At 40.0% G+C, this 13,127-nt stretch overlaps 1 protein-coding gene across 3 annotated transcripts in view; it reads right to left on the bottom strand.

The window, feature by feature from the left end:
• PIP5K1B (phosphatidylinositol-4-phosphate 5-kinase type 1 beta) overlaps positions 1-13,127 on the bottom strand; it is a 283,518-nt gene that overhangs the window by 103,536 nt on the left and 166,855 nt on the right. For all 3 annotated transcript variants that reach the window (XM_031449831.2, XM_064490259.1, XM_010999784.3), the window contains exons 5-6: positions 11,194-11,311; positions 3,034-3,186 (exon numbers count right to left, since the gene is read on the bottom strand). In XM_031449831.2, coding sequence (XP_031305691.1) covers positions 3,034-3,186; positions 11,194-11,311 — 271 coding nt within the window. The remainder of the gene's footprint in view (positions 1-3,033; positions 3,187-11,193; positions 11,312-13,127) is intronic.

The raw sequence follows: 13,127 nt of genomic DNA, 5'->3' as shown, positions 1-13,127 counted from the left end.
CATTAAAACTGACTGAACTGAAAATGGACAGAATGTCCCAAATTAGCTCCACCTAATCTGAGACGCATAAAGACGTGATGAGTGCCCTGTGTGATTATTTTCTAAGGTAGCTCAACAGAAAATTAATTGTGGGGTATAAGGGATGAACATATAAAATTTTAATAGCTCCTGAGAAACTGTCTTCCAAATGTCCAGACCAATTTACAAGCACACTTTGTAAGATTACGTTTTCCACCACTCTTATCACTGCTGAATACTATCCAACTTTACCATTTTTGTTAGCATGGTTGGTGAGAAATGAAAATTTGCTTTTAATTTAATTTAAAGATGGATACCACTGATTACTAAAGAAATTTAACATTTTAATGTATTTTTAGCTACTCAAAGATAGTTTTGTGTTACTATCCTTTGCTCATTTTTCTTTAGGTTTTCGTCATTATGAAAGTTTTTGATATATTCTGGTTACTTATCATTTTCCTATTCTACAGGGGGTGAATATTTTCTTCCAGTATGTTGTCTTTTTTGTTATAAAAATAAGGAATACAAGCCTATTTTTGCTCCACTTTAAAAATAGGTGAGAAATAAAAAATTGGTTTACAAAAGTGCATTTATATAATGAAAAGTCTATTATCCCTGATCCTTCCCTTAATTCCCAACTTTTGTGGAAACTACTGTTCCCACTTTCTTTGTATCATTTTAGAAATATTCTATGTGCTTATGTTAATTTTATATACGGATATTTTTGTTACACAGATGTTTTTGCCTTTTCATGTGGTCACATTTATGTACTTGTTTCCTGTGCCTTTTCTGCTTCTTATTCAGTGAAGCTTTTTACACCCCAAAGTTACAAATTTCTTCTATTTTCTTACTAACTTTTAATGGTTTTGGTAATTACACTTAGTTTTTACTCCATATGGAATCAATTTTTTTTCCAGTTTTATTGAGATGTAATTGACATACAGCACCATACAAGGTGTGCAGCATAATGCTTTCACTTATGTACATCATGAGATGAGTAGCATAAGTTTAGTGAACATCCATCATTTCATACAGAAACAAAATTAAAGAAATTTTCAATTGCATCATTTGCAGAGAACAATGTTTATACTTTATTTTTTGGCACTTAAAAAGTTATTGCTAGAAATTCTAGCAAATATGTCAGAAAGGACTTTTGACAGAGAGCATTTGTTTTTCCCCATTACTTCCAGTAAAAGAACTCTTCTTCTTCTCCATGAGACATTTGTGAACTCTTGGGGACTGATAAATGTATGTAATATGTGTATGTTGTTATTTACTTATTATGTTAAAAACTTCCGTGCCAACTTTTAAGAATTCTAGTTAAGGGAAGATATTGCACTTTGAGTACCTTATTTCCCTCCTCAGCATCTATATGGATAACCACATAATGTTCATAGTTTTTCTTGTTAATGGGGTAAACTATATTATTTGTTATATTAGCTTACACAATTGAGATAAAATTACTTATTCAGCTAAATTTTAAATTTTTATTTAATTTCAATTAATTTAAATGTAATAGCCGCATATGCCTAATGGCTATCACATTGGACAAATGCAGTTCTAGAAGAAGAGATTAGTCTAAGCTTAGAATTATAGAAGTTTAAGATTTACTCACTTAGCAAATTAACAAAGAGTACTATGTCAGTTTGATCTCAAATTTAAATTATTTAAAAATGTGCACATGACTAGAATACATTTGAAACGATATATACCAAATATTAGTATATGTATCCCTGGGGAAATAATTAGAGATGGTTGCATATTTTTTTCTTTTCTGTATTTTCTATTTTCTCTAATATAAAGCAGACAATTTGTGCTAAAAAAATTTCCCAGTTTTGTTCGGGACCAAAACCTTTTTAACATCTGTACATGTGGTCCACTAAGATTTTTATTTAGATTTTTGATTCCTATATTTATACGTAGGACTACTTTACAGCATTTAATGTTATTTCTAGCAGATTTTGGAACTGAATGATGTTTTACATAGAAATGAGCTGTGTGGCATCTCATCAATTTTGTTTTGAAACAAAGATGACAGAGATCACCTCTCATAGCAAATGATGGCAGGACTGGGTCTTTTGAAATCCAAACTTCTTCCTGCAGCCATTCCAATCACAGAATATTAATAACTGCTATGAAAGTATAAAGAAACCAGAAGTATGAAAATTACAAGACTACTGAGGAAGAGTGTTTATTTTATTTTTTAAAGTTTGGTCTAAATGTCTAGTAAGTCCACTTGGGTTAGATTATTGTTTCTTTGTCCCTAAAATATTACATAGGAGGTGATTTTCACATTATATGTAACCTGTGAAATCCTAAATTCTGAAGTATAGTGGCCAAGAATAGCTAACATGGAATGTGTGCCAGTATATGGTGCAGGGGTTAAGGATGCAGCCTCTGGAACCCTACCGCTGTGTTCAAGCCCTGGGCCAACAGCCCAATTGCTAAACAGCCCTGGACAAGTTACCCCATTTATCTTTGTCTGAATTACCTCATCTATTAAATGGCAATGACTGAAGTATCCAAGGTGAGTTACTGCATGCAAAGAGCACTGATAGCCGTGTTTAACACATAGCTTAGCACTCAATGAATGGTATCCAGTCACATGACTACTATGTTCTGGGGCGAAGAGCTTTGCGATGCATCGCTACCTTTATCCTACATCCTATATCCTTTCTTTATTGCAACAACCAGGGTAGACAGGTATTTCCCAGCCATTAAAGATGGAAGAGTCCAAGGCTCAGAAGTTATCTTATTTACTCACGGTCACAGTTAGTTGCTGGCCGAGTGGGATTTGAACCCAGGACTGAGTCAGTCAACAGCTATGCTCTACTACTCAGTTCACTTACTTCTTAAAATCTGTGTAACCAATGTCATAGTATACTCTAAATGCACAATAAAGCTCACCAAAGAGAAGGAAACATGCCAAAGAGTCACTGGAAAAAAACATTAAAAAACTGTTGAGAAAAGTAATTAAACCTTAAGTAGAAGATTTAATTATGTGCAGTTACTTACCATGTAATAGCCTGGCAGTAGCTTCTGAAGGAACTCCGCTTCTTTATGTTGAACTGTTTTGATGATAAATTCATCATCACTGGTCACAAAGAACAAGGACCCACTGGCTCCTGGGTTAGACAGCTCTATTAGAGGTTCACTGCATATGGAATACTACAAGAGAAAATAAATAAATAGTGAAAATATATTTAATGGGTATGATGCATCCAAGGAAGAAAATCACAGCACTATGTATCTTGGCTGTTTTAAAACAGGAAGCTGTCTCCAAGAGCTTTAAAAGGAGACTCCAGCTATGCAAAGAAGGCTCTTACGAGATTTCTAAAAATTTAATTGATCCATTTATCTCCATAAGACGATTATGAGAAACAATATGCTCTCCTCCACCCCCACTATGATAAAATCTCAAATCACCATATTTGTGCAATGAGATAACTTAGTGATGTTGACAAAGGTGCTTTGTTTCCAGCAAGTGCCCCTAAAAAAATAACAGAAGTGTGAGCCACACTGTGTATCTGTCAGCTGAACTCCAACACCCATTCTCATCTCACTATTTATTCTCCCAAGGGAGCTCATCCACTTGTGCTTTCAACAAGAAGATGACTCTAACATCTGAATCTCCAGCCCACATCTCTCTTGAGGGATCCAGACATGTATGCCTAACGTTTTAAGAGATTTTTCTACTTGGTTATACCACAAGCACTTTGCATGTAAAAAGTTCAAAACCAAGTTCATCTCACGGCTGTGTTTAGCCCACATGATGCTTTTGTAGTAATTAGAGGGACCTCTTTCTCCTGGCAGATGTAGCTATGGGCCAGATACAGGTTGATAAACAGATGAAGGGATGGATCCAGGCTTTACTCATTCACCTTAGCCAGGTATTCTTGGGCAGTGCACACCCTGCACAACTACACATGGACTCTAGATCATCTGCCTCTCCCCCATCCTCTATCGTCTCCTCTTTCCCTTTATCTTAGAGAATGGAAGCATCACTTTGTTCCCCAAACCAAGAACACCATCCTTGAGTACCATCCTTGATGCCTCACATTTCTTCCATATCCAGACTATTGATTCTCTCTGTTCCCTTTATGGGATCTCTTTGTCCAAATACCTTAAGTTCAATGGTTTCGTCATATCATGCCTTGATTACTACGGTAAGCTCCTCCTGTTCTCAACTATTCACTCTTGAGCCCACCTGTGCATTCTCCACCAGGAAACCAGAGATCTTTCTAAATTGCATAGCCTTCTAAGCCTTCACACCTTTCAATGGGTTCCACTGTCTACATGGAACATTGTACTCAAGTTTCTTAACTGAGCATTCAAGGCCATGAATGACACAGTCTTGCTTTCCAGCCATCTCTCTCATCACTTTCTTCCTAAAAAAAGAACTCCATCTCTAGCCACTGAGAACTACTTATTTTCTCAAGTGTGCTACACACTCTTGACTTCTGTATTTTCTTCTATCAGAAACAATCCCCACGTTACCTTCACCTGTTGACTACTGCTCATTCATGTTTTCATTCAACATTTATAGAGTATCTACTGAGCATTGGTCACTGTCTCAGGCACTCAGGAAGCTAATAGCCTAGTAGGAGGAAACAGTCAACAAGTAAATAAATTATATATCAGAATGTGCCAAGTGCTATCAAGAAAAATGAAGCATGGAAAGTGGGGAGGGAGTACCAGCAATGAGTGAGGATGGGGTGGTCATGGAAAGCCACACTGGAAAGGTGGCATTTGAGTAAAGGCTGGGTGCTATCTGGGGAAAGGGCATTCTAGGCAGAGGCAAGGGCAGATGCAAAGGTCCTGAGACCTGGAGAGTTCAAGGCATAGCAAGGAGGCCATGGCTAAAGCAGAGGGAGCAGGAAGGCGAGCTGAAAGGGAAGATGTCAGAAGGGTCGGGTGGGCCTGTCCACGGAGAGAAACACAGGCCACAGTAAGGAGGTTGGCCTTTTCTCTAGGGGAGCCAAAGGCCATTAGAGGGTCTGGAGCAGAGGACCTCTCTATCTGCCATGTTGAGAGTGGCAGGTGGACAAAAGGAAGACACAGTTAGGAGGCTGTGACAGTGACTTCAGCCTTCAGTGTCTGCTGAATAGCATGTGATCTGGAAAATTATCCCTGATTCTCTGAGTACAGATCAACTGCTTCCTGGCACTGGACCTGCTCATCCCGAAGTTACCACAAAATACCTCAACTGCCTTTTTATTTATTCCAAGTTCCCATTAGACTATAAAGTCTCTGAGGACAGAAACTAATATCTTATACTCAGATACAGTTTAGGACATGTGCCTTGTACACAAAAGGCACTCACTCAATACATTTTGTCAAATAAGTGACTGAATTTTACTAACAACTGAAGGCTGGAAGTCTCACCACAAAGTGCCAAAAACCAGTAGAATGGTCAATTTTGGTTATGGAGCTCAGTGTTCACTAACCAACAATCCCCATTATTGACCAGAGAAACAATGGGGGCAGAGAAAAAGGTAAGGGGGCTGATTGATGTGTGAGATAAGACAGCCCTGGTGAAGGGCAGAAGCAGGGATTTAAAGAACTGTATTTTGAGGATAGAGGCATCTGAAAACACCAGGGCTGAACATCCTCCAAAATGTTTTATCTGGGCTTGTGAATATTTAAGTCCCTATCACAGAAAAATCTGAGAGGAGGCAAGGAAGAGGACGAGGGAGGGGAGGAGGGAAGAGGAGAGAGAGAAACTGGGAGAAAAACAATCAAAAGGCAGTTTCTAGATGTCACATTTTCAATTACCTTGCTTTGGCAGAACTGTGGGTAAGGGAAACAAAATTCATCAAGAAAAGAAGCAAGGGTCTGCTGCCTTCCTAAAAGTCATGGGCAGTTTTCATCTTCTACCTCCTCCTTTTTCCTCTAGCCTTGCCCCCTAAAGCTCTCTTGCTAGGGAGCATTACAGCCTAAGCCCTTATGAGGGAGTTGAGGATAAGGGAGGAAAACAAAACCAGTCATTAGACTGCACACAGGATGCCACAGCCAAGAGGAAGCAGAGGGCACCCTCCTTGCTGTGTGTGCAGAGTCCACGTGGGAAGGACAGGCACGGAACTTGGAATCAACTGATGTTTGTAAAATCGTGGCTCTGCCAGTGGCTAGTTATGTGACTCTGAGTACCTAACTTAGCATCTTGGAGTCTTAGGAACCTCAACTCTTAAATAAAGATGGTAATATCTACCTGAAAGTAGCTCAAAGTTTTAAAAATGGCTGCTTTTGAAACCCCTGGCAGAGTGACGACTCAGTCATCGCTGTTGCCATTTGCCATTATACGATCACGCGTACTTCCCATAGACAGCTGAAGGAGAGCCGGCAGTGCCCGAGCATGTCCCGAGAGTTTCAGCCTACCTCCCACGACAAGGGGGCTACCCAAAGGCACACTAAGATGCTCTTGGTGAAGCAAGAAACAAGGTGGGTCTTTTGGATAATCATGAACTCAAAACCCTGGAAAATAAAGGTGTGGACCCCAAGTTCTCATAAAAAGTGAAGAGAGACCCCAGACTCTCTTGAGGATTCTGGTTCTTTCTTCCATGGGGCTTGAACCTCTGGCCCAGAACCTTCTTTTGGATAGGAGGAAATGTTGTGAAAGCCCCAAAACAACAAAGAACGCTGAAATCAGGGGCTGCAAACAGAAATCAGGGGGTGACTCACAAAGAGCTGTCGAGAGAAAATTGGATTCAGACCTGAACATCTGCTTCCAATGAAAGTCTCAAATTCTTCTATAAGCAGTGGTATCATCTGGAGACTATTTCATTGGTTACTTAATTACCAAATACTCCTTTATTATGTAATTAATATGAATGGAAAAATCAGTTGTTTTGACCTATCTTAATAACCATTTTGGGGTCACTCCTAGCACAGTATCAGTCTGCAATAAACTGCCATTATGATACTGAACTTCCTGGACCACTGCCACTATCACCTGTAATTCTATGGCTGCTCACCCTGCAACCTGGTTACCATGTTCTCCTCTAAGCAATCTTCTCCACAACATTGCCTTTTAAGAGCAAATAAAGAGGAGCTAGGGAAACATTTTAATTAGCCATGAGCATCGAGCCCCTGTGTGCACGCCTGGCTTTGTGCACCTTCCCGGTACTCTCATCTGCCTGAGCTGCTCCAATGTGTTCATTCTTTGCCTCCTATTTCCTGCAGGGCCTCTCTACCCTACCCACCGGAAAGAATGCAAACTACAACCCAGATGGGCCCTGCCAAGGCAAATTAACGTTGTAAATGTGCACAGTGTGGTAGAGGCCATTTTTCCTTGCCATTTCTTTCCCTCGACAGTGCTACATATTCACCATATTCTTTCAGGTGAGCCTGAGAAACATCATATAAATCACCCAGGATTTGGGAATACCCAGGCACCTGGTAAAGAAGGAAATGAACCAAAGGCCTGTTGCCCAAGCAGAAAGGGGAACAAATGCTCTGGGGGCCTCGGTCTTCCCCTGGGAGGTGTTTATTTAGGAAAAAAATAAGCAGCGTTTGCACTGCTGTGTGGTGCACACAGACGCGCCTTCACCACACTGTCTCACATCCAAAGTTATGCCTGTTGCAACATGAACTTGTAATCAGCATGCACATAGCGAATTTTAATGGTACTGAGAATGTAGTCAGAATTATTCAGGCTGAAACCCAGATGCGACAGCACAAAACTAAGTAGCAATACACACGTCACAGGGATCCAATGTAAAATCTGTCTATGGAGCTACACCAATCACTACATAAAGTTACCCCCTCTTTTCCCCTCCCATGTAGATCAGTACAACTTCACAAATTTGGGTTTAGATAGCCGCAGTTTGACAAATGCCAGGATGCATTTGTGATCTGCACCGTATCTTTTTCTTTTTTTTTCCCTTCATGTACTTTTTCAGGGGAAAAACTTACTTCAGTTTTCTGTGTTTTTTGGGCTTAACTCCTCCAAAATGTGCTTTGTTAAGGATCTTTGACCTCCCTGGCTGTACTCTTTAGAATGGATAATCACAGTTCGATGGGCCAGGGGATGGCTACCTTGAGACCACATCTAATGAGAGGTCTGAGACTTAGCGGGTTGGGAAGCATGAGGCCAGCCGGTGGAAGGAAAGAGAACTGGGGAAGGATGTGAGGTACTGTTTTGGCCTGGGCTCCACTTCCGCCTCCCAAGGTGGGTAACCTTGGGTACCTCTTTTCACCAGCTTCAGATTCCTCATACAATGAAGATTTGGGCTGAAAATCTCTGAGGGGTCTACTTGACCCTCTGAAGCATGCTGCATCAGGCAGAAGACCCCATCCTCATCTACCACACTCCAGACCACTGGGTGGGGTCCTCAGATATAGCGGTTTGGAGGTGTACTTCCAGAAGCTCCAAGATCAGTAAAGGGAGCTGCCTCAGTCCTGGGCTATGGGTAGCCCCAGCCTCTGGGGACCGGGTACCCGTGTGTAACTAGAGGTCCACTACCCTCGTTCTGTTTCTTGCAGGTCCCAGAGATGGGTCCAGTTATTGAATTGTGGGTACAATTAATAAGGGAGGTGGAAAATGCAATCAAATAAAAGTACACTTACCTGCCTGATCCTATCTCCACACCCCCCAACTTTCTATTATGGAAAATTTCAAACAAACATAAAAGTAAAGAGAACTGTGTAATTAACATTCATATGTCTGTCTTTCGGCTTCAACAACTATCAACTCAGGGCCAACACAGTTTCCTTTATATCCTCAACCACTCCCCTGCCTGCTTCCCTAAGACTTTTTGAAGCAATTGTAGACATCAAATCATTTCTTCCATAGATATTTCAGTATGTCTCTAAAAGACAAGGATCCCTCTTTTAAAACAGAACTGCAATACCAATATCCCACCCCTGCCCAAAAAGAATCTTCAACATAATCTAATATCTAGTCAGTCTATACATTTCACTAATTTCCTATAATTAAAAAAACACACACACACAAGTGGTTATTTGAATTGTCTGGCCCTATCTGTCTAATATTCCTGATTAAAACCTTCCTCTCCTGTTATACTGGATCATTCAAAGTCCTAAACACAATGCATTTGTAACTCTGGCCTCTCAGTCCGAACACTGCTCCCTGCCCTTACATGCCACCCTAGAATCTTTCCCTTTTTTCCCATTTACTCAAATCCCTTGTCATTTTTAAGTCACAGTTAAACCATGCCATGCCCATAAGAAGCCCTCCTAATCATCAATCAAACAGAGACCCTTCCCTCCTTTGAAATCCTGGAGCATTTACTAGTTTCACTTTAGTCCTTTTATTTACTGCCTAGTAGAACTGGTTGTTTTCCTACAAAAACAAATGATCATTCCAACTGGATTCTAAGTTCTCTGAGTGCCATGACTTACAATTTTTTTTGAGGTTCCTCTTAATATTAGCCAAGTATTTTAGTTACAGTAGGTGTTTGAAGTACCTAATGATCAATGTACCTTTTGCCAGGTACATGAAGGAGGAATTTTGCTCTGAGTAGCCATCAGTGTAGTCTCCTGTGCTCCTTTGCAAATATTCTAACCTCATTATGAAGGTAACTTTTCCAGCTTAAAGTCTCATTAGGGAACTCTATAAACTGCGTGAGTTGTTGCTCAGAAAATGGCCTTCCACAAGGGAAGCCATTTTGTGAGCTAGAATAGGTAAAAGAATGGGCTTTCCAGCCTACAGGTCAACGGGCAGAGGAGAGACCTACTCAGGGTAGAAAGACAGCCATCTCACCATACTAACTGAGTCTGTGTTATGAAATCCAAGTCTGTGGCATCTCCTTGGCTGGCAGAATTTCAAGGTATGTCAGAAGGAGAATTCGTTAATTAGTAATGTATGGCAGAAGATGAGATACCAATCTTATTTTTAGTAACACATTATCAAGACCCCACTGGGTTCTCCAGACATGTTTCCTGAGTGATAGTGACCCTCAGTAATTAGAGAATGACGAAACTATAGAATCTTCCCTAATATATTAACCCCCAATCCAATCCTGCAAATATGTATGTATGTGTACTTGAGTGACTGGGAGGGCAGGGTTGGTAATGGTGGATACAGGCATCTAACATCTCCAACAAAGAGGTGTGGTGAGGCAGAGTACATGGCTGTGCACATTTAAGCCAGCAGGATGCCCAGGGATATTCTACTCCATTCTTACACTCTATGAAGACTTATTAATGTGACTTGAGGAACCAGTCTCATTCACTAGGCAGAATTCACATCATTTCCTTTGGGCCCAGCTCAAGAAGAAACTCATTTGTGGGTTTTCGCCAGCCCAGAACAGAATCAGCTTTGAATTTAATCATTTACATCTTACCCAAATTATAAGATTCAGTTTAAATGCTCTCTGTTAACAAGCAGCAAATATTGCTGTACTTCCTCTGCAAAGTATTATTCCAGGATCTGGCTCAAGTCTTATCAAGATCATTCAGAATGGGGTGAACAACAAATATATGATGGTACCCCTCCTAGAGCGTCCAGGAAACCAATTCTGAAGAGCCCCAGGGTGTTAACAGTGATCAAATTATGAGATAAACCAGTTTCCTCTTGAAACAGAAAGGAAGTTCCTAGCTTCCTGAACAGGAATAAGGTAAAACTCTGAGGTCCTGAGGTCACATCAGACTTTCTCAGAGAAAGAGAGAAAGTCTTGTACCTGCTGCATGCCAGACGGCAGACAGGGAGAAAAGACAGGGCTAAGGATAATACACCCTCTGGTACCAAATAAAAATACCTTTAGAAAGAGCCTGCTATCCAGCTTCTTTAAAACTGCATTTAAATTGTAGGTCAAGGTGAAACTGGCTGTGGGCCAAAGCAGGTTGCAGATGAATGGTATAAATAAGGCAATTAAAATCGGAAGGCTTTCAAACAGAATCCAATCAGCAAAACTCACAGGAGTATTTATAACTAATTATAATATAGCTGTTAGAATAATTATCTCAAGTAGCAACCAAGTACCACACTTATTTAAATATCAATCACCACAGCAGATTTTGTAGCTATCAGATAGAAGTTGCAGAGTCAAACCTCAGTTCCCAAAGCTAAGTTAATAATTGTTACAAAACTTGAAAATTTCACTATGCTCTGGAGCTTTAGAAAATCAGAGACAGAAGCCACTTGTCGCCGTTGCTATGAGACAAATGTTGACGTCACACATTTCTGGAGAAGGAAGGAAAATTATAGGTTCTTACCAAGTAATCATCAGGCTTGATACCAAAAAGTTCTCTGAAATACCGGAATGCTAATGGAGCATATGTCTTAAATCTGAAGTCAGGGTAGTGATGTGCTGGGGTCAGATTGCTCCCTTCACTGCAGTTAAAATATTAAAAGAAAAAGAGAGAGAGAGGAAATGTTAGCAGAGACAATTTTGACTTCAAATTCTAGCTCTGCTAGTCCTGTGCCAGGTTCCACTCTAGTAAAACATCCCTTGATAAAGGTCAATGGCCATTAAGTAAAAACAGATGCTAATGCAGCGAGGGCCACTCCAAGCAGGCATCCCCACCAACCACAGTGTGTCTTCAGCCTGAAAATCTGTCATCATCCCCCTGTGCCTCCTTCCTGGGAAAACTCTTCCATTTTCCTTAATGAAACCATTGTTGCAATGCTTTAGGTATAAGATTCAAGGCTTAGTGCGTGGAACAGTTTCAAAAACACATGTTTCTGGCCATGAGTTTTGAATACTGGATAAACACTTTAGGAATAAGTGAAATAATTTAGAAAATATTTCACCAACAGAGAGAACCATCATACTGGAAAAATGCATGGTCTTGAAACTGAATTCTTCCTTACATCCATAATTACAGGAAAATGACCTTAAATATTTTAGGGGTTTTAAAACCCAATTTCCATTCCCATATATATCATTATCTTTATTTCCCCTCTTTTGGGTTCATGTTTGAAAATTTTTGTGCAAAATCTATGCTATATAAAAGGTATAAAGAAATCAGTGAATACTCACGAATCTAAAATGCTGCTTAAGAGAGAAAATATTATTCATACAGTTGAATCACCTTCAGTACTGTTTACTGATCACATACCCTTCCTTCCCCTTAGAGGTACCCACTACCCTGAATTTTGATGTTTAATGTTACCCATTCACTTTATTCTTTGACTACATGTAAATAATACATTTCACATGACATCAGACAAGCATCTAATCTTTCACTGTAAAAAAAAAAAGAAGAAAAAGAAAAATATAGTCGAATAAATACACTTTTATGTAGAGGTTGAGGATTTCTTTTTATCACATTCTAGGTGGGAGGGACACTGAAGCTCTATGCAAGTTTATTTTGATGACTTTCACGGGTACTACACAAATAAACTGTGCAAATAAAAAGGCTTCCGGACTACAACAAGCACTTGGAATCTACTACAATAAGTTCACAGAGCTCAGTCAGATCTTTGTATCAGTACCTGACACACAGTAGACAATAAGTACTTTTTGAGTGAAAGAATGAGTTTTCATACTAACACAGTAAAGCTGATTCTCAGAGTTCAAAAAGCTTAGGTTCAAAAGTTAACATATAAAGGAAAAAAACCCACCGTAGTCAAAAATCAGGCTTGAAAATTATTTAGGAAATTCTCTATTCAATATATTCAGTGCAGTCAGTTTTTCTCCCACATAGTTATAGAGGAATGTTTCTTTTGGTGAGTTCCAGAAGAGGCAGCTGGCTTGAGTTGTTAGGGGCCACGATCTTATAAAAAATGGTATCTGGAAAGGCGGGGTCTGCACTCAGGCAGCAAGAAGGCACACACAGGACGGTGACATACGAAGGTGACACAAGAACTAAGCTGACTGGGAGGAGGGTAGTCATCTCCATCTCCTTGCATGGAATACCCCTCAAGTCACCCACTCACTTCAATGGTTATTGTTGCCCTAAGCAAAGACATTTGACTATTCATAACACATCTATGATGCCCATGCACTGTATTCAAACATTTCCTCGTTCCATAACTTGGGATTTCTGAGGAGACATGCACTCAGTTACAGGTCCTATGAGAATGCTGAAAGGAATGATTTTGGAACTTCTATGACTATAGCTTAAAAACATGGGTTATGTAGAAACAAGGGGTAAAAAAGCACAGAGGCTCTAAGTGACCTCTGACATCCTTCCTCACTGTTACA

This window comes from Camelus dromedarius, chromosome 10, assembly GCF_036321535.1.
Source record: "Camelus dromedarius isolate mCamDro1 chromosome 10, mCamDro1.pat, whole genome shotgun sequence".
Classification (NCBI taxonomy): Eukaryota; Metazoa; Chordata; class Mammalia; order Artiodactyla; family Camelidae; genus Camelus; species Camelus dromedarius.
The sequence above is the reverse complement of the archived record's forward strand: the minus strand, read 5'-3'. Positions and strand labels throughout refer to the sequence as shown.